Consider the following 27,283-nt stretch of genomic DNA (forward strand, 5'->3'; position numbering starts at 1 on the left):
GACCGCCGTGTCATCCTCACTGAGGATGCGGATAGGAAGGGCGTATGGTCAGCACACCGCTCTCCCGGCCGTTATGGTGGTTTTTTGTGACCGGAGCCGCTACTATTCTGTCGAGTAGCTCCTCAATTTGAATCTCGAGGCTAAGTGCACCCCGAAAAATGGCAACAGCGCATGGCGGCCCGGATGGTCACCCATCCGAGTGCCGCCCACGACCGACAGTGCTTAACTTCGGTGATCTGACGGGAACCAGTGTATCCAATGCGGCAGAGCCGTTGCCTCTCCAACCAAGAGAGAACAGTAAAATGCGTCAGCTGTTGCTGTAGGTGTTTCATTTTCTTACATAAGTGAACGGCCGAAGTCTCCCTCACCTTCAATCATAAGGATGGAGATGCAAAAATTTTATTTTTTCCGTTGACTCCAACGAAATTAAAAGGAAAGCGGCCGTATACCACAACAGTCCTCGAGCGGCGACTGCCGTTTGTCAATTAAATTATTTAATGACAAGGGAGTTCAAGGCCCAGCCCAAAGCGCTATAATGATTCTAGGGAGTGATTCAGACTGCACAGCAGCTTTACAACTTAAGAAACACACAACATTTTTTAAGCAACAAACAGTTATAATAACTCACTGTAGAAGCATAATGATTCATTTATTACAGTATGGTATCACTTCTCTCTCCCTGCAGTCATGCATTTTCAGAGACGTCTGTAAACTGTTTAATAACTTTACCTGCAAGCTACTCTTCATTTGCCTTACTAAGTGCGTCCTCTGGCTTTGGTCTTCTGTTCTTTGCATCTTTCCTAGAATCAGATTTAGTCGGATTACTTAATGTGACAGGCTATGGAAAATTCTAGGAATCACACACGCTCGTAATTTTGGTCGTGCTCGAGGAGACAACTACTCAGTCCCTTCCAAATCTTTAAACATATCGTATTCTCGTTTTCTATACAGCGCTGTTCACTAGTACGCGCAATCTGTTGGACATAAAACTATGCATGCCCACACTGAATTTTGTAATATCCTGGGCGTTCTGAGACCTACACAATCTTTCATAGGATTCATGAGTTGTCGAATCTTTCCTGGACTTCTAAAGACTGAATCGTTTTCATCGCTCTTTAGGTGTCGTCTACGTTCTGAGCCCTACATAGACTTTCAGAGGCCTCATGAGTTGTCGAATTTTTCCTGGAGTTCTAAACACTGAATCGTTTTTATCCCTCTTTATTCGCCTGCTACTCTTTCCTGTTACTGACAAAGTATCCGCGCCTACTCTTCATCACCGGTTTCGTCTAAATTTATGGCACATGCAGGGCTTGGCCGGGGATCAGAGTGACTGGTGTCGGAGCTCCAGGTGTCCAAGAGCTTAGGAAAAAAAAGTAATGTTATTGGCGCAGGTGGGGCGAGGTATGAACCATTTACGTTTGCTTGGCCTCCAGGCGGCGGTTAGCGCAGAGGAATAACTGCAGAACGGTAATACGAGGGTCATCGGTTCGACTCGTTGTGCAGAAAGTTTTCCTTCTTTTTTATTTTCAGCTTATACTTTACTTGCGCTGCAAGTAAATAGCAAAAACACTGCATATTATTGCGTTTATTAAAATTTTCGTAAAGCAAAAGAATAGAAGATGTAAGGGAAAATTTCAGATTGCAAATAAATTTCCAGGGAGGGACTGTAAGGCGCACACGAGAATTTCTTATATAAAATTAGATGCTTTCGTTATATTACAGCTGTCGATTTAAACGTGCTGGGGTGATATTCATCGCAAAAACAAGAGAAGCAACAATTTTAATTTTTGATTACACTTTATAGGCGCAACATTTTTACAGTTACTATGTTTCTCAAAATTTCTATAGAGAAACAAAACAGTTTACATTCAAAAAATGTTATCTCTCTTCGAAAAATTAAGCAGAAAACCACGCGTAACGCATCATTTCGCCAAATCTTGGCACGGATATCTGGTGATGTACTATGAAATGTGTTTTGGTATGGTCTTCTCTGAATGTTATTTGTTTTCACCTCTCGATAAGATCAGAGCAGTTTCAAAGCTGTTTAATAAAATTCTTCACCTGACGGTAAAAACAGACATAGCACGGTTGCACTATACAAATATACATATATTGAAGGGGATCCTAACTTGGAAATTTATTTGCAGTCCAAAATTTTCCTTTGCGTTTTATGAAAGTCTTAATAAATACAATATACCGGGCGTTGTTTCGATTTATTTGCAATGCAAGTAAAGTAAAAACTGAAAATAGTAAAGAAACAAAAATTTCTGCGTAGGGGTTCATACCCACGACCATCGTATTACCGTTCTGCACTCTTTCCTCTGTAGGCACTATTTCCTCTTTCGTATTACCGTTCTGCACTCTTTCCTCTGTAGGCACTCTTTCCTCTTTCGTATTACCGTTCTGCACTCTTTCCTCTGTAGGCACTATTTCCTCTTTCGTATTACCGTTCTGCACTCTTTCCTATGTATGCTAAGCTAAGGTAAATGGCTCACACCTCGCCCGACCCCAGCTAGAAATTGTATTTTTTGTAAACGTGGTTCTCAGACGAGACGTCGGTTGTTGTTGTTGTGAAAACACGACAATATTTCGTCGGCGCAACACACTGTGGAGTTTTCACGACATCCGACGTCTCACCCGACAACCATATTTACAACTAGTCCGTCGGGAAAACCTCAAGCAACACGTGTTTTTTTGAACGCTTGACCATCTGGAGTACCCACTTCTGTCGTTTTCATTTCTGGTCAGGCTCTGCGTATAACGTAAATCATAAATCTGGTCGAAATCGGTTAATATTAGTAGGCGCAGTCCCCTAAGGAGCCACAGAACGGTAAAAAAAGGAAAAAAAAAAATATTTCTTCTTGTCCTGCCATGGGGCCTTCTCTTACGTGTCTTCGGTAAAGTGGCTTGCGAAATTTGGCGAATGGGATAGTCGTTTGTCCTTAAACACTCTGCCCAAGTAGCTCAGTTCCTTCAGCAGGTTTTCAGCCTCTGAAACAGCTTCAGCTCGGTGCACAAAGGTCCTTTGCAACAGATCGTGTTTGCGATGGTTGCTGGTTGGTGGTAGCGTGCAGAAATCGATCAGTGAGCGTGGGTCCCCTGTAACCTTACAGCTGAGACGCCCGCTTGCTTTTCGACGTACGAGAACGTCAAGGCACACTCAGACTCTAAGTCCATCATAAACTTGATGTGTATATGTTTTTGAAATTATCGCGAGTGTCACGCGGAGCGTTTTTGTTGTTGCAGGGAGGCGGAGCGCGAGGCGGCGGAGGCGGCCTCGGCGCCGGCGGGGGCGGCGCTGCGCCCTGCCGCCAGCTCGGACCTGCTGTCGCCGCGCCCGTCCACGTCCGCGTCGTCGACGCCCGAGGGCGACTCGGGCTCCGGCACCGGCAAGAAGCTGTCGCACCTGCGCAGCCTGAAGCAGTGGGCGGGCAGGGCCAAGCTGCGGCTGACGCGCCGAGACTCCACCCCCACCCCGACACCCGCTGCCGCCCCCGGGCCGACCCCAGACGCCGCCCCCGCCGCTCCTGCACCGCCGCCGATGCCGACGCAACCGTCCGGATCGCAGCCCCACACCGACCACGCCGTCAACGTCTACGAAAGCGTCGGTTCCCATCTGCCTATCGCCGGTATGTCAAGACTGTACAGTCACACCCTCGAAACATAGGTAAATCTGTAATTAACTACGCGTACGAACTTGAAAATCAACGCTAGATGTTCATCTGTCACCCCGAAGTGTACGCGAGTGGCAGAGGCTGCAGGTGAGGCTGATTAGTCGTGCGTTACACTCATTCTTCCTATTGTGTACGTCACACTCACCCGCCTTCTTCTATACTCATTTCTCTGAAGTCTCATTTAAATTAGTTGACATCTGACGTTTGTCGTCCAACGAGTACCGTCTGCAGGCAGCCGCCACAGTGCTCCGTTCGCAACATCGATACGGAACAGCTTTAATGTCTCTGTCTCCCACAAAACCCACCTAAAAAAAACTAAAATTCAAGTATGGTATACATCTGTATAGTGTCTCTAAGTAAGCCGAAAATCTGCACTTACGTTTAATTAGGGCCAAAGTTGTATCAAGGTTTTTGAAGCGGGTGAAATTTTCCGTCTGAGAAATAGCATCCAACTCAGAAGCTACTAAACGCACTGAATTAAATTCTTCTGCAAACGAAATGTCAAATCAAGCCGTCTACATTTCCAGTTTTATATTATTTATGCGATCAGTTCCAGCGTTTCAGTACGCCGTCTTCTGGCTCCCTCACAGACCTGTAGGAAGAATCCAACGGCATGTGCAATTGAAACAGGGCACTCGTAGACTTCTACCAAGTCTACGCTTACCAGTTACTAAGAGTCTGATATTGATGAATGAAGGGATCGCGTGGTTGAAAAAAAGAAGTCTACAGTTAGCAGTAGCTGAATGCTGGCCGCTATTTCAGTTGCACATGGCGCTGGATTCTTCCCACACGTTATTCAGGCGGTCTGAAGATGGCGTAGTGATTATCTGAAACTGGTTCCATAAATAATATAAAATTGTAATATAGACGGTTGAAGATGTTTTTGATGTGACATTTTAAACTGAACAGCCGAAGTTCCTCAACCATCCTGTATAAAGATGGACTTACTACAGGCAAATTCTTTTTGTTGTCCACCGAAATACTTCATTCAGCAACAGACCTTTCCAAAGTTGCGTGTCACTTTGCGTTTGATATGTATAAACTTCGTAAGATGGCGCTTTATTGCAATGTTCTCAGTAGTTAACACGTGAAGTTCAAAATCTCAGTTCCCTACAAAAATCACGTTAAATTTTTGAAATTCACTTGTGTTGTAGATGTTCACAGGATGTCCCAGGAGGATTAGTAAATATTCATGGATATGATAGGAAAGATTGTTTCAAGCAAAACACTTCGTACGGGCATATGCGCTATTCGAAATGGTTTCCGAGATGCAACACATTTAATGTACATTGTTATTTATGGAACTGATAGGTTTACACGCAACTGGTTTCGATCATACCTAACAAATCAAAAAGTTGTGCTGAATAATTCAAAGAATGTTGAAAAGGTAGAAAATGTTAGTGGCTAGGGAGAAACCACTAAGGTGGTCCCACAGGGTTCAATTTTGGGTCCATTCCTGTAGCAGAAAGACATCCAGAGCAAATAGTTTGAAAGCAACGAGGTAGGTCGCGCTAGAATAAAGAGGTTTGATGGGTACGACACACGTGCGCGCCACTAGCCCAAAAACAAACGTGCATTAATGCGTTCTGTCTCGGAAACCATTCGGAATAAGGCATAGGTCCATATGAAGTTTTTCGCTTCAAATAAGCGTTCCTGTCATATCCTTGAATATTGACCAATTTTTCTTAGTGCCGTCCCAATGACCATCTTCTCACTATTTTAATCGGACATCATAAAGCACGCAGACTAAATGTTACACGAATATCCAACAATGGTTCACTGACATCTGGCAGGGACAAAGCTTTGTGCAGCGGAAGTAGCAACATAATTGTAGCCTCCAATGCCACTACAGCTCCCACTGATGTAACGCTGGCGGGAGCATGCAGCGTGGAATTAATCGGACTATATATGCTGCACATTGACTATTCCCGTCTCCTTCATCAGCAGCGTAGCGCGTAACTCATCAGCGTAACAATTTGAATCTCAAACTCTCTATTGTAGATGGACTGTTATTACATAAAGGACAGCTGAGGTTAACATTTATTGTCAGCAGTGCAAGAAGATGGCCGAACAAGGATGAGTAGCAGAAAGTAATCTGCAACAACACCGACATTGCGATAATCCCGTGGAGGAGCTACTTAACAAACCTAAAGTAACGCATTCGTGGATGGTTGTGACTTGTACAACTCTGATTCTCCATGATGTATACTATTTTACCTCACTTACGGCTGCCGTTGGATTTTACAGGACGGCGGGAAATTCAATTGAAGAGGTCTCACGCAAGGTGATTTCACATCACCAAAAATTATCAGCAGCCCTAGCGAAGGAGTTCAGGTCCCTAAACTGGAACACTCTTAATAGTTACTGGAAAATTCCTGAACAATAATCGTTTGTGACATGTAGCTCAAGTGTAGACAAATTTCAACGACTAATAGAAGAAGCTAACAGAGTTAAGTTTGAAAGTAGTCCTGAAAATCATTTATAATGGTAACAAACGTAATGTATAATGTCAACAAAAGGTAAGATGTCTTTCAGTCCACAGGTTGTTTTGAATGTCATACTGCTCTACTAGGCATTGTTCTATTGGAGTTGGTATGCCGTTGCCTTCCTCGGACCTTTCAACTAATTTAACCAGCCATTTATAGGGGGACTTAAAATAGTTTAACGTGGATTCCGAAACATGATGTAACTTGACATTTACAAATATCTGCAAGAAGTGGAAGGAGTGATAGACAGATACCTGTCACAAAAAAATCGTAGGACTGATTCGCGAGTAAACTCGGCAGCTTTGGAATTGTTGTTTGACACCCATTGAGCTGCACCAACGTATTGAAAAGAAAACAGTTTCAACTGACACTCAAGTCATAGAACCATTGGGTGTTTTTAATAAATTTTCATTTAGAACAGCCGGCGATGAATGGGCGGACGAGACAGGAAACAATCAGAAGGGTAAACATGGTCTGCAGTGCTTTTAGTGAAACTAAGTAGTATTTTCAAATTGAGGCTACCAATGAGTCTGAAGTTCCGTCATTGCGTATTAAAAGTTTTGAGGTATGACAGGGAGACTAGGACTTTTAACGAGAAAACCATTGAATACCTGAGTAGCTGAGTGAGAAGTGGAGTGATGCTTGCTGAGAATTAGTGGCGGAGACGGAAAATGACTAATGGATCAGGTAGCAGACTAAATTGTAGGCGTATCTACGACTGTAATGAAAAGTGATCAAGTACTTGTACCCGAGGAAATAGATGGTCAGTGGGCGAAGGGAGTGCTTTACTGGACTCAAAGAGATAAGAAAAGAGCGAAATGAAAGTGGCTAATGTATGTGGCTGGATAGCTCAGCTGATAAGCGCCAGACTTCAAATTCAAAGGGTTAGGGTTCGATCCACAATCGATCCAAGGATATGTTCTGTGACCTATCACGTTTTTAATTTCTGAACATTATTTTTAATGCGAAAAATGCGAGTTTATGCCGTAGTTGGGGGTGCACGTTACATTGTAGGTCCCCCCCCCCCCTGCAACTGATGGAGTAAATCAGTTCCAGAGACCAAGAAAATATAAGGATATGCCACTTGCAATAGGACCGTATGAGTAAAAACACTGCGACGTGAAAACCAATCTTCGGTTTGAAGAAAGATTTACTTTTCAGATGACACAGGGAAATTTTGAGAAACAGTATGGATATCGATAGCTGACGACTATAATACGTGCAGATGTCTAGAGGACGTCTTAATGCAGCCGTGGATGTAGGTGATTGATGGTGACGGTGACCTTACCAGTGCCTTGCATTAAAGCATTTCTAGTCAATCAACTGTCTGTCTCCATAACCGGGATTGCTAATGCACGCCCGTGCAATGTCGGTCAACTCAGGGATAATGTGTTCGAATCCTGACGAAGAAATTTTCATCTATAGTGTTCAGCCGTCAAGGTAAGGAGAGGCGATGGCATACACTTCCTGATCACCAGAATCTGCGACAATCTCCTTGGCTCCAAACATATCTGAAATGTCTCATGGTGTGAAGGCATGCGACAGGGTTGATGTTGATGTCGGATGAGTATTCGGCGTGCCCTTGATGCTATTCGAAAGACGTAGGGTATGTTCTGGCACGACGTTTCACCCTATCCTTTCCCTTCACCCCTAAGAAGGGGTGATAGGAAAGCATCGCTCCTGCCAAACGCAACTCGCCCTTTTTTCACATGATACCTTGCGAACCATGGATGAAGGGTATCAGACGGATGCCATATTCCTTGAGTTGCGGAAAGCGTTTGACTCGGTGCCCCACTGCAGACTCCTAACTAAGGTACGAGCATATGGGATTGATTCCCAAATATGTGAGTGGCTCGAAGACTTCTTAAGTAATAGAACCCAGTACTTTGTCCTCAATGGTGAGTGTTCATCGGAGGTGAGGGTATCGTCTGGAGTGCCCCAGGGAAGTGTGGTAGGTCCGCTGTTGTTTTCTATCTACATACATGATCGTTTGGATATGGTGGAAAGCAATGTACGGTTGTTTGCTGATGATGCTGTGGTGTGCGGGAAGGTGTCGTCGTTGAGTGACTGTAGGAGGATACAAGATGACTTGGACACGATTTGTAATTGGTGTAAAGAATGGCAGCTAAGTCTAAATATAGATAAATGAAAATTAATGCAGATGAATAGGAAGAAAGAATCCCGCAATGTTTGAATGCTCCATTAGTAGTGTAGCGCTTGACACAGTCACGTCGATTAAATATTTGGGCGTAACATTGCAGAGCGATATGAAGTGGGACAAGCATGTAATGCCAGTTGTGGGGAAGGCGGATACTTGTCTTCGGTTCATTGGTAGAATTTTGGGAAGGTGTGGTTCATCTGTAAAGGAGACCGCTTATAAAACACTAATACGACGTATTCTCGAGTACTCCTCGATCGTTTGGGATCCCTATCAGGCCGGATTGAGGGAGGACATAGAAGCAATTCAGAGGCGGGCTGCTAGATTTGTTACTGGTAGGTTTGATCATCACGCGAGTGTTACGGAAATGCTTCAGGAACTCAGGTGGGAGTCTCTAGAGGAAAGGAGGCGTTCTTTTCGTGAATCGCTACTGAGGAAATTTAGAGAACCAGCATTTGAGGCTGACTGCAGTACAATTTTACTGCCGCCAACTTATATGTCGCGGAAAGACCACAAAGATAAGATAAGAGAGATTAGGGCTCGTACAGAGGCATATAGGAAGTCATTTTTCCCTCGTTCTGTTTGGGAGTGGAACAGGGAGAGAAGATGCTAATTGTGGTAGGAGGTACCCTCCGCCACGCACCGTATGGTGGATTGCGGAGTATGTATGTAGGTGTAGATGTAGAAGAACACAGTCACAACACTCAACTGTACAGGCAATCTTCAGTCAACCACACGACACAGATAAACACGCCATAACAGGCCGGAGGAAGACAGTGGCAAACCGCCTCCACTGGGGCCTTGTCCAGGACAGCAATGCGAGATCCGCACGTCTGCCCCCGACGCTCATCTCATGAGTATAGGACTGATTTAAACTAGTCAATCAGTCAAGTATGCTATCCTTATCTCGAGTCACACCTTGTGTATAACTGCCAGATATTACATTTGTCTCAACGACGGAGGACGAACTCTTTCCATCCGGAACAACTCTTCTTTCTGCACTTATGGGGAGATGCCCACCTGCGCATCATTCTCGGGTATTAGTTATAGTCTTCATGTGTGCAAATAAATTTTCCCGTGTACTTTACTCAAGTACGAGGTTAGTCCGAAAAATACGTATAACAGTTGAATAATGTCTTTATGTTACAAGTTGCAGCCACCGCCAGGTGGGACTACTGCTGTAATCAATCCCATCAACACTCAGTTCGAGTCAGAGCACTCTGCGTGAAGGTGGGAGTGTGCGGCGGCTTGTTGACAGTTACCCTTTTTCACCTGCCGTCGGCATGGAGCTCTCTGTGATTGAGGAACAGCGCGTCAACATCAAGTTTCTTGCAAAGCTAGGCAAGAATGGCCGTGAGATTTTTGAGTGTTTGAAACAGTTTTACGGAGACAATTATCTGAAGGAACCAACCGTGAACAAGTGGTTAAAAAGGTTCCGGGATGGCCGAGAAGAAGTGAACGATGACAATGGCCCTGGACGCCCGTCGACATCGAGTTCCGATGCAAATGTTGAGCGAATTCGGTCTTGTGTTCTTAAAGACCGTAGACTGACAGTCAGAATGATTGCTGACGAGCTGTCAATCCCAAAAACAATCGTTCACGAAAACTTGAAATGAAGAAATTGTGTGCGAAAATCGTACCGAAGCTCTTGACGCCAGAACAGAAAGCAAAGAGGGTTAAGTGCTGTGAGGATTGGTTGGAAGCAGAGGAACGAGGAGACTTTCTCAACCGAGTCATCACTGGAGACGAGTCCTGGTTTTACGAATTCGATGTGGAGCTCAAATCTCAAAGCAAGGAATGGAAACTAGCAGGAGAACCGAGAACAAAAAAGTCGCGAAAATCGAGGTCCAATGAGAAGACAATGTTGATTGTTTTCTTTGATTCTAGGGCCATTGTTCAGAAGGAATTTGTCCCTCCCGGCCAGAGAGTGAGCGGAAATTTTTACGTTGAAGTTCTGACACGTCTCAGAGCTCGTGTGGCCCAAGTTCGACCGGAGTTGGTGAAAGGAGGTAAGTGGATCCTTCATCACGACAATGCGCTCGCTCACACGTCGCTCGCTGTGCGCGAGTTTTTGGCCCGAAGCTCAATCACCGTGACAGACCACCCGCCTTATTCACCCGATGTAGCCCCGTGTGACTTCTTCATGTTCCCGCAATGCAAAATGGTGCTTCAGGGGCGGCACTTGGGAGATGTGGAAGGCGGAAACGACATGGCAACTGAACAACATCACAGCTGAAGAATTTCGGCAATGTTATCAACAGTGGAAACGGCGTTGGCAGAAGTGTATCGCGTCTCGGGGCGAGTACTTTGAAGGAGACCATTTTGTAATACCTGAATAATTGTAAAGTAAAGTTATTATTCAACTTTTATACGTATTTTCCGGACAAACCTCGTATGCTATCCTTATCTCGAGTCCCATCCCGTGTATAACTGGCAGATATTACATTTGTCTCAACGACGGAGGACGAACATTTTCCGTTCAACTCTTCTTTCTGCCCTTATGAGGAGACGCCCACCTGCGCATAATTCTCGGACGCTAGTTATAGTCTTCCTGTGTGCAAACCAACTTTCCCGTGGACTTTGCGCGCGCCAGCTACCACTGCTCGCTGTCGCCCTTCTGCTGCGGCGGCTGACGCACGGTCTCGCGTGGTGTTGCAGCGTCCTCGGGCCCGCTGAGCGTGGCGGTGAAGCTGCGAGAGAAGCGCGACCAGGCGCCGCCGCTGCACTCCTCGTCGGGCAACTGGTCCGCCAGCTCGGAGAGCGGCCGCGCCTCCCTGGGCTCCAGCACCAGCACCAGCCACCAGCCCAGGTAAGCCCTTCGCCCGGCTCCTACGTTTCACACTGGCCCTCAAGTTTGTAGCACAAGACCATCACCCGCAGCAGCTGTTAAAACGGGGTGTCCATAAAAGAATGTCCCAGTTATAAATTTTATCAACTGTAAGCGTTGTAGAGGGTTGCTTCAAGGTCACAATTAAAAAGTAACTCAAACAGTACCAGGAAAATGCACGCCTTCCAGCTATTCGTAGAAATTACCATTCCTCGTGAAATAGTTCGTGGTGACACATCGGTTCCATTTTTCCGCAAGACATCACAAAGCTCTTTCATGCATGTCTTGGCCAACTTCTTCGTGAAACATTTCGAAGCGCAGGCACTGGACTGGAAGACTTGTAAACCTAACGCGTGGTACAGGTACGTCGATGATATTTTCGTTGTGTGGAGCCATGGTGAATAACAGCTCGGTGACTTCCTAAGACATTTGAACAGCCTCCGTGCCAACATGATATTTGCCATGGAAGTAGAAAAGGACAAAAAAACTTGAATTTCTAGATGTGCTGGTCACAAGGGATATCGAAAATCGACACACACGGACCGATACCATCACAAACTATCAAACCACCACCCGAGCCAGAAAAGAGGCATGATTAATACGCCCGTAACGCGAGCAGGACGAATATGTGAGCCGCAGCACCTCAAACGCGAAATACAACACCTGGAAAGTGTTCTGAGGAGCAATGGATACTCCACAAATTATATTACAAGTATAACAGAGCCAAACACTCGGCGAAGTAAAAAAAAAAAAAAAAATGTTCAAATGTGTGTGAAATCTTATGGGACTTAACTGCGAAGGCCATCAGTTCCTAAGCTTACACACTACTTAACCTAAATTATCCTAAGGACAAACACACACACCCATACCCGAGGGAGCACTCGAACATCCGCCGGGACCAGCCGTCGGCGAAGTAAGAAATCAGAAAAAGAAATGTCGGTTACAGCCTTTCTGCCATACATTCACAGAGTGACGGACAGAATAGGCCGTATATTGCACAAATACGGCGTAAAGACGATTTTCAAACCCACAAGAAAGATTAAAGAGTGTCTTAGATCGGCAAAGGAGAAAAGAGACCCACTTGCAATGCCGGGAACATACCGCATGCCATGCACATGCGGAAAAGTTTATGTCGGAATGACTGGTCGATCAATCAACATCAGGAGCACAGAACATAAGCGACATTGCAGGTTGGGGCAGGTGGAGAAATCGGCCGTGGCAGAGCACGCTCTGAATGAGACCGACCACGGAATAAAATTCGCCGACACGGAAGCTCTAGCTGTAGTGAAGCTGTTCAGAGAAGCTATAGAAATACAAAAACACGCGAATAGCTTCAACAAGAAAGAGGAAAGCGTTGCTGTAGACGGATCTTAGCTTCCCGTACTGCAGCGAACAACCGTCGCAGGTAGCAAGAGGAGAACCGCACCGGAAATGACCGCGGAGAAGCCCTCGGACGTTGGCGCGCCAGATACATATACACTCCTGGAAATGGAAAAAAGAACACATTGACACCGGTGTGTCAGACCCACCATACTTGCTCCGGACACTGCGAGAGGGCTGTACAAGCAATGATCACACGCACGGCACAGCGGACACACCAGGAACCGCGGTGTTGGCCGTCGAATGGCGCTAGCTGCGCAGCATTTGTGCACCGCCGCCGTCAGTGTCAGCCAGTTTGCCGTGGCATACGGAGCTCCATCGCAGTCTTTAACACTGGTAGCATGCCGCGACAGCGTGGACGTGAACCGTATGTGCAGTTGACGGACTTTGAGCGAGGGCGTATAGTGGGCATGCGGGAGGCCGGGTGGACGTACCGCCGAATTGCTCAACACGTGGGGCGTGAGGTCTCCACAGTACATCGATGTTGTCGCCAGTGGTCGGCGGAAGGTGCACGTGCCCGTCGACCTGGGACCGGACCGCAGCGACGCACGGATGCACGCCAAGACCGTAGGATCCTACGCAGTGCCGTAGGGGACCGCACCGCCACTTCCCAGCAAATTAGGGACACTGTTGCTCCTGGGGTATCGGCGAGGACCATTCGCAACCGTCTCCATGAAGCTGGGCTACGGTCCCGCACACCGTTAGGCCGTCTTCCGCTCACGCCCCAACATCGTGCAGCCCGCCTCCAGTGGTGTCGCGACAGGCGTGAATGGAGGGACGAATGGAGACGTGTCGTCTTCAGCGATGAGAGTCGCTTCTGCCTTGGTGCCAATGATGGTCGTATGCGTGTTTGGCGCCGTGCAGGTGAGCGCCACAATCAGGACTGCATACGACCGAGGCACACAGGGCCAACACCCGGCATCATGGTGTGGGGAGCGATCTCCTACACTGGCCGTACACCACTGGTGATCGTCGAGGGGACACTGAATAGTGCACGGTACATCCAAACCGTCATCGAACCCATCGTTCTACCATTCCTAGACCGGCAAGGGAACTTGCTGTTCCAACAGGACAATGCACGTCCGCATGTATCCCGTGCCACCCAACGTGCTCTAGAAGGTGTAAGTCAACTACCCTGGCCAGCAAGATCTCCGGATCTGTCCCCCATTGAGCATGTTTGGGACTGGATGAAGCGTCGTCTCACGCGGTCTGCACGTCCAGCACGAACGCTGGTGCAACTGAGGCACCAGGTGGAAATGGCATGGCAAGCCGTTCCACAGGACTACATCCAGCATCTCTACGATCGTCTCCATGGGAGAATAGCAGCCTGCATTGCTGCGAAAGGTGGATATACACTGTACTAGTGCCGACATTGTGCATGCTCTGTTGCCTGTGTCTATGTGCCTGTGGTTCTGTCAGTGTGATCATGTGATGTATCTGACCCCAGGAATGTGTCAATAAAGTTTCCCCTTCCTGGGACAATGAATTCACGGTGTTCTTATTTCAATTTCCAGGAGTGTAGTCTGCGGCCGCGAGCTCGGCTCCAGTTCACCACCAGAAACGGAGGGTGAAGCTTTGACAATGAGAGCCACTCGTGCTGGCGAAACGTCAGTGAAATCATCGGCAGAAGAACGCGAGACAGAAGTCAATAGGCAGTTCGTCAGCAAGTGGCCACGAAAGCCTTAACAATTTTCTATTATCCGCTAAGTCAAAACGCAAACGAAAGTGTGTGTTGAATTATCGTGACAGACGGTCACTGAAGACGATTGTGACGAAAAATAAGGGGACAACAGCAGCAAAAGTCACTGTAGAATTGAATGTCGCACCCACGAACCCTGTCAGCACCAAAACAATAGGAAGGGAGCTCCAGATGCAGGGCGAGCTGGCATTCCAAAACCGCCCGTCAGTAATGCAAATGCCCGTAAGAGGAAACTGTGGTGTAGAACCATAAAACCTGGACTTCGGAGCAATGGAAGAACATGATTTGGTCGGATGAATCTTGTTTCACACTATTTCCAAATTCTGGTCGAGTTCACCTCCCAAGAGTGACAGTTTGATCAGGCGTATCGTGGTATTCCATGGAACTCACGGCTACTCTGCAAAGTCTCATTACTGCCAACGATTCCGTGACAATTTGGCTGATCTGGTCCATCCCATGGTACAATATTTGTTAAGAAATGGTTATGCTGTACCCAAGACGACAGGCTTCCTCTTCACAGAGCTCGCATCGTCCACGACTGGTTTTGTGAGCACCAGGATGGATTTCGCATCTCCTCTGGCCAGCACAGTCACCAGACCTGAAAATTATTAGCCTCTGTGGTCTATTTTGGGCAGAAGGTTGAGTGATAGCTATTTACCTCGATCACCGTTACCTGAACTTGCCGCTATTTTGCAGGAAGATTCTCTTGAAAACAATACAGGACCTGTATTTATCCTTTCGGGCTGGAGCTGGAAGCCGTCCTGAAAGCCAGCTGATTTCCTAACCGTATTATGCATGGTAATGTTTTGTATTTTTGGTTCCGCTTGGTTAGAGGCTCCTTGTCACAGATTACGAGGTCCCTCCCGCCGGAGGTTCGAGACCTCCTTCGGTCGTAAGTCTAGGGACCGATGACCTTAGCAGTTTAGTATCTTAGGAGTTCACACACATTTGAACATTTTGTATATTTGGTGTTTCCACATTTTTGTCCAACCCGTGTATGTAGATATACAATAAAGCTACAGGGTGTTTCAAAAATGACCGGTATATTTGAAACGGCAATAAAAACTAAACGAGCAGCGATAGAAATACACCGTTTGTTGCAATATGCTTGGGACAACAGTACATTTTCAGGCGGACAAACTTTCGAAATTACAGTAGTTACAATTTTCAACAACAGATGGCGCTGCAAGTGATGTGAAAGATATAGAAGACAACGCAGTCTGTGGGTGCGCCATTCTGTACGTCGTCTTTCTGCTGTAAGCGTGTGCTGTTCACAACGTGCAAGTGTGCTGTGGACAACAAGGTTTATTCCTTAGAACAGAGGATTTTTCTGGTGTTGGAATTCCACCGCCTAGAACACAGTGTTGTTGCAACAAGACGAAGTTTTCAACAGAGGTTTAATGTAACCAAAGGACCGAAAAGCGATACAATAAAGGATCTGTTTGAAAAATTTCAACGGACTGGGAACTTGACGGATGAACGTGCTGGAAAGGTAGGGCGGCCGCAGCAGGTGATCCAACAGCGGCCTCGGGTTTCCGTTCGCCGTGTTGCAGCTGCGGTCCAAATGACGCCAACGTCCACGTATCGTCTCATGCGCCAGAGTTTACACCTCTATCCATACAAAATTCAAACGCGGCAATCCCTCAGCGCCGCTACCATTGCTGCACGAGAGACATTCGCTAACGATATAGTGCACAGGATTGATGACGGCGATATGCATGTGGGCAGCATTTGGTTTACTGACGAAGCTTATTTTTACCTGGACGGCTTCGTCAATAAACAGAACTGGCGCATATGGGGAACCGAAAAGCCCCATGTTGCAGTCCCATCGTCCCTGCATCATCAAAAAGTACTGGTCTGGGCCGCCATTTCTTCCAAAGGAATCATTGGCCCATTTTTCAGATCCGAAACGATTACTGCATCACGCTATCTGGACATTCTTCGTGAATTTGTGGCGGTACAAACTGCCTTAGACGACACTGCGAACACCTCGTGGTTTATGCAAGATGGTGCCCGGCCACATCGCACGGCCGACGTCTTTAATTTCCTGAATGAATATTTCGATGATCGTGTGATTGCTTTGGGCTATCCGAAACATACAGGAGGCGGCGTGGATTGGCCTCCCTATTCGCCAGACATGAACCCCTGTGACTTCTTTCTGTGGGGACACTTGAAAGACCAGGTGTACCGCCAGAATCCAGAAACAATTGAACAGCTGAAGCAGTACATCTCATCTGCATGTGAAGCCATTCCGCCAGACACGTTGTCAAAGGTTTCGGGTAATTTCATTCATAGACTACGCCATATTATTGCTACACATGGTGGATATGTGGAAAATATCGTACTATAGAGTTTCCCAGACCGCAGCGCCATCTGTTGTTGAAAATTGTAACTACTGTAATTTCGAAAGTTTGTCTGCCTGAAAATGTACTGTTGTCCCAAGCATATTGCAACAAACGGTGTATTTCTATCGCTGCTCGTTTAGTTTTTATTACCGTTTCAAATATACCGGTCATTTTTGAAACACCCTGTACGTAGTTTGTTTTGTTTGTGACCAGATACTTGTCTGTATTTCAGGTTCGTATTAAAATTCCCGCGCTAAAGTACCGTGACATGCCGTTGCAGGAGACAAAGCAAAATGGTGCAACACGTTGATAAAGCGGAGTATCGTGTATGGCTGAACCAGTGTCAAGTGAGGAATCTAGTAATATACTCTCTAAGACGAGAAGAACGACCCAAAACACACAGAAATTATCCGAATGGGTCGGAAATCGGTACATGTGATGTACTTGCACAGAAAAACAAACGAATACAATTTCCAAAAAACAGGATGATTTATTCAAGAGGAAAAATTTCATAAACTGAGCAAGTAAATAACGCGATGGTCCACCTCTGGCTCTTATATAAGCAGTTATTCGGCTGGGCATTGATTGATGGAGTTGTTCGATGTCCTCTGTCCAATTGGCGTGTTAGACCATCAAAATCCCGATCTAGTTGAAGGGCCCCGCCCATAACGCCCCGAACATTCTCCGTTGGGGAGAGATCCAGCGACCTTGCTGCCCAAAGTGCGGTTTGGCAGGCACGTACACAAGCAGTAGCAACTGTTGCCGTGTGCGCACGGGCATTATCTTGCTGAAATATAAGCCCAAGAAGGATCTCACACATCCATGCCCGAGGCAGGATTCGAACCTGCGACCGTAGCGGTCGCGCGGTTCCAGTCTGTAGCGCCTAGATCCGCTCGGCCACAGCGGCCGGCCCGAAGGTTTGGAAGTGATCCGGTACTCAGGATTATTTTACATCTAAGTGCTTCGTTTGAAGGCGCATGCGCTGCCCCCCGCTCCCCTTACCCCTCCCACACTCGTACAGTATGACTTCTCTCGGAGCAGGTCGACGACGACGGTGTCGTCGGCGACGGGCGCGGGCCACGCGCTCAACACGTCGGCCAGCTCGTCGGGCACGCTGACGCCCGACCTGGCGGCGAGCATCGCCGACCAGGACTCGAGCTCGGTGTACTCGTGCGACACGGAGGGCTACTACACGTCGTTCCACCTGGACAGCGGGCTGAAGCCGCTGCGCGAGGAGGACCCGGTGGCGGTGGCTGCGGCCGCGGCCGGCTGCCCGCCCCTGGCGCCGCCCGGCGTCGCGCTGGGGCCCACCGGGACGCTGCTGCCGCAGCAGGCGCTGCACTCCACCTGCGCGCTCTCCACCGGCGGCTCGCCCAACCGCACGCTCACCGCCGACTCCGAGTACGAGCTCTTCGGCAAGGTGAGCCCGTAATTGTGTCGCAGTCTAACAGAACAGTCGGGGCACTGCTGTAAAAGTTGTTACCGTTTGACAGCCGGAGGGACGCTAGCGCTCCGAGCGGCGAGATTAGATTAGATTAGTACTTGTTCCATAGATCATGAATACGACACTTCGTAATGATGTGGAACGTGTCAGGTTAATAAAAAGTGTCAATACAAGATATTACATTACACAAAATATTACATGACAATTTTTTTATTTTTTTTATTATTATTTTTTTTTTTGTAGGGGTTGGCGAAATTACCCACTTACTATATCCAAAAATTCATCTAATGTGTAGAAGGAGTTGACATTCAGAAATTCTTTTAATTTCCTTTTAACCCTTAACAGGCATCGATATTTTGACGAACATAACTGGAATGGATGGACCCTTGAATAAAAATTCAACATAATCCCCATGAAAGATATAATTCATAGATAAATGCCTACTGCTTGCATTAAAATAGTTTTATTTCAAATATAAATCAACTTTTATTGAGCAAAACTTTTACACTGTGTTATTTTTTTAACTTTAAGTCCTATATCTCATATTTTAAAAGAATTTTTAGTACCTTACTTTTTAATGCTACATGATTAAAAAAAGGCTCATATTAAAATACTTAGAAATGCTATGGAGTTTCTCATGACTTACCTATAACATTAATAGGGACTCTTTATGCCATCAATCAGAAACACTTTGTTGTGGACAGTGTGGCTGTTTACAAGATGTTTCCCATTACACTGTGGCCTAGTTGACACTACATCATAGCTGTTTGATGATGCCATGCTAACCTTGTTTACATAATATTGACAATGCCATTTTGACTTAATAATATTAGGATAGAATAAGATTTTATATATTTATGAAAGGTGTTATAGTCACACACACACACACACACACACACACACACACACACACACACACACACATATGGGGTCTCCCAAAAAAGAAAGAAAAAACACATGACAAGCTTTAGGGACAAATTCTTTACACCAAAAAACGGCTAGTAAACATGAGCTCTAAAATGCATAGCTTAAGAGCTATGAGCGCTTGTTTCTCTTTGATATTATCAAATACATCCCTTATTCTTGAGACTCTTTGCTTTTCATATTTTGGTAATAGGTAGTATGGACCAAAAAAGCTGTGAGCACTTGTTCAGTAGAAGATATGTGTTTCACACTAGCGAAGATGAACAAGTGCTCATAACTCATAAAGTATGCATTTTAGATCACATACACACACACACACTCACTCACTCTATTCTTTGCAATTGCTAACTACGTATGGAAATTGGATATACATCCTAATGTCCTTCTCCCCCCTCCCTCTCTCTATCCCTCTCTTGTCTCCTCCCTTCGTCCATCTCCCCTTCCTCCTCTTCCGTCTCTGTCTGTAACCTTCCCCCCACTCACTGTACATCCGACACTCTATCTCCTCCTCCCTCATCTCTCTGTCCACTTCTTTATGTTTATCTCATCCTCCATTCTCTGTCCATTTCCTCCTCCCCCTCCCTTTCTCTGATCTTAAATGGAACCTTCTTCAGGAACATAAGTCAAAAAGAATGTGTTAAATGGTTGGAATTATTAGTACACAGGTGTGAGAGAGACCTTTCCACTTGCTGGATCTGCGAGGATAGTAGTTTTAATGACAGTATTTCACAAAGTTTTGATCTACATACAGGTAGGATTATAATGTTAGCCATAAATAAAACTTTTCAGTTTTCTGTTAAAAAAAGACTGCAAAAAAGGAAAAAAAAAAACACACACACACACACACACACACACACATTTTCACAGCACAGCATTCTCACAGTCAGTTCAACATAAAGTGTTAAGTACAACAGTTTTACATCTCCAGTGGTTTATAATCTGTATTACCTTCTCTGTCAGTCAGTTGGTCAAGAATGGATTCATCCAACCGATTTTCTGTTGAATTTGTGTGAATTGAAATGAAATAGTTTCAGTAAGGTTATGAATTTATTGAAATGAAATAAATGAGAACTCATTTTTTGACAATAATTTGTTGGTGCTTCTAATGCAGTCATCACAACACTTTATATCTGAAGAGGAAATGAATAGTGCCAATGGTTTACCAACTCACAAGCATGCCATGTACTACTGCCTACAGAAAAAAAAGATGGCAATTCGGGGATTATTCCACACACTTCCGAAGACTGGCCTTGCAGTTAATTAGTCATCATCATTGTGGATGTGAGGAAACTAGACACATTTCAATTGAAATAGGAAGTCGCTTGGAATCAGTGGTCTTCTTGGAATTAGAACTTCTACGATTGTTGTTGCTTCTGTGACATTGTTCTTCAGCTTTTTAACAATGAAACTTCTTCCATTGCATAGTTTTGATTGGTTCAGATTGTGCAACATGATTATCACTGAGCCGACCTTGAGCTGCAAATTGTGCAGTGGCACTCCTGGCAAATCTAATGAATTCTGTTGGATAACTGACAACTTCATCTGGATTGGTAATTGAGCCAACCAAATTAAATGAATGCCACTGGCCAGCAATTTCACTCTGAATTTTTATGTTCAAATTGTCTATGTCCTTATTTTTTGCTGCTAAACTGGCTCGTTCATTTAACTGCATTTTTTAAATTTTATTTATTTTTTAATGGAAATATGTGACAGGAGAACTGTCAACCCATGCTCACATTTCTTTCATTGAGATTTTCATACAAATATACTAGCCCAGTTTTCGACTTTTCCAGTGAATTTTCCATAAATTTTCTTTCATACGAACCTTATTCTGACAATTACAAACAAAAAGAAAAAGAATCAGACAAATTGGCTTTCATAACTGACATTGTTCAGACATGTGGCAACTGGACTGAAATCTGACGACAATGTTTTTGTGATTGTACACTGGAATTAAAGTAAAGTTCCTTCCCATAGGCAATAGCCACAAGAAAAACACATAACCATAGCCAGGATATCCCCCAACAGCAGCCGTCTTGTCAGTTTTGAGTGAAACTTGTCCCTGTTGCAGGGCTCCACGAGCACAACAACCAGCTCTGCAGGCACCGTCTGCACGACGCTGCAGCTGTCGGAGGGCAGCCCCGCCACGGGGCCAGCTGTGCCCGAGCGCAAGAGCTCACTGCTGGTGGCTGCTGACGTGCATGCGGACTCCCCCGATTCAGGCCACAACACCTCCAGTTCACCAGCGCAATCTGCCAGCCCGCCTGGCACCCTTACTGTCAGGTATGGCTTCTCACACCTCCCCCACTTTGGCACCTTTCAGTTCCAGTAGGTTTTCCTGGTGAAACTAAAATATTATCTATTTCGGTAAGTTCTTCCATCTTGAGTGCCCCAGCTACAAGTTTGCTGAAAGACAATTCCATTATTTAAGTTTTCTTTTATTGATGGTGCTATTGCAAACTCTGTCATTTGCTTAATTGGGGGGTGGGGAATTCTGAGAATGCACGTAAATGGATAGTTTTTTGAAAGGGCTGGACCTGTATCTTTCCCCAGTCCCAGATTGAGCTCAGTCTCTGGGGACCTCGTTGCTGGCGAGATGTGAAACCCTAATCTCCCCTCACACTAACAGCCTGCTCCTTCTATCCCACAGAAATTTCTCACTTTCTTAGAAAACAGTTCAATTTCTCACCAAGGCTGTTATAGTCACCATCATTTATACCATACAATCAGCTGATTTTGGCAATATGCCATACTCAAGTGCTATTTCTATCATCTTGTATGGTTGTAAACAGATGTGCATATGGTATTTAAATGTACACTTCAAGGAGAAACTTTTTCTGCACTCAAAAATTGATAGCAGTCTATAATTTCTTAGTTATTTCAAAAATACAAGTTAGTTTTGAAATGTGTCATAAAAGATGCAAAAATTAATCCAATAAAAGTAAGTCCATGTGGAAAGCTGTGCAGGATCTTATGGTAAAAAAGACAACTCACAAAAAAATTGTGATATCGCATGATGCAAGAATGTCACTGACCCTAGGGCAGTTGCAAACAACTTCAATTCTTATTATGCAGCTGTTGCTGGAAAATTAGTGAAGGAAAAATTTGGTAATCCACCTAATACAACATTGAAAGAACTTTCATCCATTGAAATAAATAATATATCCATGTTCCTCAGTCCAATAGGACCAACAGAACTCTCAAATACCATTAATTCACCGAAAAATAATTATTCAACTGGTACTGATGATATTCCAGATTATATTATAAAAATAACAGCAAGACGCATACTCTCTCCTTTATTAGATGTATGCAATTCATCCTTATCATGTAGTGTCTTCCCACAGAACTGAAAATGGCAAGAGTAATACACTTATATAAAAAAGTTGATGACTTGTGTCACTACTGTCAGGGTTTATGAAAATTATTGAAAAAGTGTTCCTTTCACAACTAACTACATTCTTCAACAAGAATAATATTATTTCTGGATGTCAAAATGGCTTCAGATCACAGGGATCAAATGAAACAACCACTTTCAATCTGATAAATCATATCTTAAATGCAGTTGACAACAACAGAAAAATCTCAGGTTTATTCTTGGACCTAACAAAAGCTTTTGATGTGATTGACCATTCTGTGCTCCAAAGAAAGCTCGAATGGTATGGTGTAAGAGGTGTGTCAAATCAGTGGATTAAATAATATTTGGAGTATCGCTCTCAGGTAATTAAAATTAGGTACGTGGAAGGAAATGATCTCTGGGTACACCTTTCAGAACCATGTGGACTAAGTCAAGGAGTTCCACAGGGCTCTATTTTAGGTCCCTTTCTTTTTTTGGTATACATTAATGATTTTGTGTTACACATTAGGGATTTTGAACCTGTTTTTGCAGATGACACCAGTCTATTGATTGAACGAAATAAAGAAGAAAATCTTACTGCATCTGCAAAAGATATTACAAAAGAAGTGTCTGAATGGTTTACCAGAAACAGGCTAATAGTTAATCCACGAAAACAGTACTCATAAATTTCCACACAAATCAAAACAAAAATCCAGCACAGTCAGTAATATGTATAGATACCCAAAACATTAGTGTCATCACTGAAACTAAATTTCTTGGGATTTATACTCAGGAAAAACTTAAATGGAGCTCTCATCATACACCCCTAATTTCAAAACCCAAAAATGAACTAAGCAGTAGGAATTCTTTGTAACGATACTAGTGCAGAAGCTGTATGGGCTGTGTACTTTGCTTGTGTACATTCAGTAGCAGAGTACAGTATCATTTTCTGGGGATATGTATACCAAGCCATAATAGTTTGCAGGAAACAAAAGACAATTAAACGAATAATGAAACAAATGAGCAACAGAAACCTTTCTTTAAAGATCTAAAGATATTACCCCTTCCCTTAATTTATATACTGGAAGTAGTCATGCATGTCAGAAAAAAGAATATTGAGAAAAGAAAACTTTTTTCCTCAAAACAAAAGTGTCCGTGATTACAGTACCAGGTCAGACAGTGACATACATGTTAGTAATTGTAACACCACATTATGCCAAAAAGATGTATATCATGCAGGAACAAAGCTATACGACAGACTGCCAAAACATTTAAAATCTCTTCCTGAATTACAGGGCTTTAAAAAGTTTGTGACAGCCTATCTTCTGAAAAACTGCTGCTACTCAGTCTCAAGAAAAAATTGTAATTTGCATCTTTAATTGTAGAAATAAGTTATAAATAAACAGTATATAATACAATGTGTAATTATTAACTGCATAGATCTAATTTGTTATAAAAATTTAAATGATGTATGTTTGATATTTGTAACAACAATAGATAAAAAGGTTTTCTGTCCAATGCCCTGTGTACGATATATGTACTGAAAAAGAGATTAACGTGGACAAATAAATAAATACAGACACACACACACACACACACACACACACACACACACACACACACGCGCACAGTGTACACAGTGGCAACACAGGTGTATATTCCTATGTGCAAACAATCACAGCGGTCACAAATGGCATCCTGTGATAGATTGTTTCAAGCAGTGAATAAGTTCTCACTTAATCATACCACACATGTGTTCAGTTAGTGAGAGACATGGAGATTTTGTTGGCCATGGCAATTGTTGTACACCCTGAAGAGCATGTTGCATCACAGCACAATGATGTTCATTGTCCTGCTGAAAAAGCATATTACCTTCCTTCCAAAGAAATGGCAGTAGCATGAGGATAACAGCCTGTGCAATCTATTGGGCACTCGTTACTTTACCCTGCAGAAATATCAAATGTGATCATTAGTTGTAATTGATTCCCCCCCCCCCCCCCCCCCCCCACACACACACACACCAGGAAACTCTGGGATGGAACCTGAATGTTGTGGGCAAATGCACTCTGGAACAGGCCACTCACCAGGTCTTCCCCATACATGTGTGTGTCCAACATTCGCATACAGACAGAACCTACTCTCATCACTAAAGACAACAAGAATGCCACTCCATTCTCTAGTCAACTCTTTCACTGCACCAGTGTAGCCATGTGTGGTTGGGATGTGGTGCCAGTGGTAGCCTGTCCAAAGGCACATATGATCTAAATCTACTGCAAGCAGATGGTTTCCATTGAACCTCAATGGCACAGCAGATGCAACATGTGCTCAGATTTCATCCCTGGATGATGTGCAGTCAGACAGCACAACTCATACTGTGTGTGATCTTGATGTATGTCTGTACTATGCAGACGTACAGAACCTGGTCTACAGGTGTGGGAATGTTCCACAGACCACTGCTGAAAGCAGCAACACACTAGTGATACATTGTTCCCACCATGTGCAGCAATCAATAAATATGTCCATCCAGCTTACCACAAGCCCACAACAATCAATACATCCATCCAGCTTCCCAGAGGCCCACAACAATCACTGCATCCATCGAGCTTCCTACAGGCCCGCAATGCAACCTGTTCAAATGGCTAAAGCTGTTCAGCATGAGTACTCAGTCATTGGTGGGACATAGCTGTACCCTAGAATGATTCTTGCAAACACTGTTCACCTCTATAAGTCAGGACAGTTACTGCCTGCAGAATCAAAACAGAGGGTGCACAGATGGGCCTCCTGAGCACCATCTGGTCGCCAGATTGTGACAAATGAATCACTAACGCTACACCCCCTCAGCTTGCACATATTATACATTTGTGCCACTTAAAACAGTCTTTGACAGTGTTGCATTTTTTTCTGGCAGTGTATTACCATTGTTATAGTACACACGGATGATAACAACATTCCACACAACTGAAATATTTTAAATGACAGTATTGTGGCCTACATATGTAAATGTAAAACTCATAATACATCACAAAGAACATTGCTCTACATCTGTTGATTTGTTAAATATGATGACAAACTTAGAATGTTGTTCTCGCACAATTCTGTTACAACATAGTTTATACTTTAAATGACAGATACAAGTCTATTTACACCCACACAGCCCACACAGGGTGACAGTATAAAGTTGCCACAATGGGAGGAGATCTTTAAAATGGGACATTGTCACAATTTGCTCATCGTTTAATATTAACGACAATGATTGTATAGCAGCCAAGATGGAAAATGGAATTGTGTTTTGATAAATTTGTGGGTGTACTACCTGATATGAAAAACTTTCCATTTAAGGAAGAAAGAATACACTGCTTTTTCTGCAGGTCACGGTCACGATCATCGGACTGCGACTTCTCCGAGTCTGACCTGGAGGCAGTAGAGCGTGTTGAGCGCATCCGCGTGAAGACAGCCATCAATTCGAGCCGCATCCCATCCATGTGTGTTATCACACCACCACAGTCAGATGATGAGGCAGGCACAGGTGCCTCTGCGCCTTCATCTCCACCCATGCAGCAACGGGCACCACAGACAGGCAGGCGGCCAGCTTATGAGAAGCAGCTTAGCTCTGATTCAGAGTCCGACTGGGCCGCTATTGTGCGCAAGGAGCGCAGGCCGCATCTCAACCTCAACGGTGTCATCGGAAAGGTACATTGTCTGAGGCACTGTCCGTCTTTTTACAAACTATACAGTATCTATAAATTGTAATGTAAGCATGCCATACACAAAATTAATCACCCCCAGAAGATATCATGCTAATACACTGTACAAAGCTACTACTATTGCAACTTTTATTATGGAGACTTGATTTTAGGCTTTAATTAGAAGCAAACCAAAGGGCTACAGCAAATGAGTTATACCAATATTTTTTCTTGTTTTATTCTGTGTTAGGCTATACGGAACAGTTTGGCCTTTAAGTTCAATATATATTTTTTATTTTAGGTTGTATTAAGGACTGTCTGGTTTTGGACATCTTTGCTGGGAACTGTTCACTTTAAAACAATATAGCTCAAAATGCATTTGTGTGATGTTAATGAATTTTTAATAGGTTACTCACATATATTGGTACTGAATTTTTCAGTCACCCAAAAACGTTCTTATCATTTATCTAAAGTCACTTTTTGTCAGCCCAGAGCTTGTTTTGAAGGTCTCTTTCATGGTTGTGAGAAGCTGCAACCACTGTGACCATACAGTGTGATGTGGATTTGATAAAGAGTATTATTAAAGAGTGGTTGTGTCATGTTGGACTGTGCAATTAGTTGTGGGTGTGGTAGCAGAATCCGTTGCTATATTGCTAGGATTAAGTATAAGAGCTGCAGCTTGGAAGGGATGCAGCATTGCTTGTATGTTCATACCTTGTTTTGTTGTATAAAAAATCCATTTTCTGTCACCTTTTCTCATGAGGGATTTGGAACTCCAATGGAAGGTTTAAAAATGGTTTGCTTCCATTTAGAAATGTCATACTTTACCATTTTTACAAGAGCTGTTTACATTATTTGCAAATTTTTAAAGTACTTATATCTACTGATATTCTTCATTTGAAAAATCACAATGTTTTGATGAATCAGAAGTACTGTCATTCGTGTTGATTATGACTGGCTTGATATCAGGAACATTTACAGACAGTTCATCTTTCTCCTGGTAGTTGTCTTCAATTTTTCTGGCATGTTTAATACACTTTTCCCCGAGTTCTCGAGTTACAGCAATTAAGGCTTCTTGGCATAAAGTGTTAAATGCTCTCATACTTCTATTGTTTCCTAAAGTATTAGCCATATTCATTTTTGCTGTTTTTCCCTGTACTTAAGCCCATATGATCTCGATTGCATTGAGCCACTGGCAACCGAACAAGTTTTATGTCTGGTCAAAGTTGTTTAGTTATTTGTTACAGTTTCTTTACTGGTGTATGAAATAAGGCCTGAATAGTAGTATTAGATCTACCTTACTCAATTTGCTAAAATCATCAACTA

The 27,283-nt window shown here is 44.1% G+C and overlaps 1 protein-coding gene and 1 pseudogene across 1 annotated transcript in view; one reads left to right on the forward strand and one right to left on the reverse strand.

The window, feature by feature from the left end:
• The window catches only part of LOC126140405 (serine-rich adhesin for platelets), a 517,162-nt gene that overhangs the window by 461,442 nt on the left and 28,437 nt on the right, over positions 1–27,283 (forward strand). Inside the window, exons 6-10 of the mRNA XM_049915236.1 lie at positions 3,316–3,629; positions 10,977–11,127; positions 17,611–17,989; positions 21,009–21,220; positions 25,643–25,964. Coding sequence (XP_049771193.1) covers positions 3,316–3,629; positions 10,977–11,127; positions 17,611–17,989; positions 21,009–21,220; positions 25,643–25,964 — 1,378 coding nt within the window. The remainder of the gene's footprint in view (positions 1–3,315; positions 3,630–10,976; positions 11,128–17,610; positions 17,990–21,008; positions 21,221–25,642; positions 25,965–27,283) is intronic.
• On the reverse strand, positions 160–277 carry LOC126097788 (5S ribosomal RNA; annotated as a pseudogene).

The sequence above is a fragment of the Schistocerca cancellata genome, chromosome 1, assembly GCF_023864275.1.
Source record: "Schistocerca cancellata isolate TAMUIC-IGC-003103 chromosome 1, iqSchCanc2.1, whole genome shotgun sequence".
Taxonomy (NCBI): Eukaryota; Metazoa; Arthropoda; class Insecta; order Orthoptera; family Acrididae; genus Schistocerca; species Schistocerca cancellata.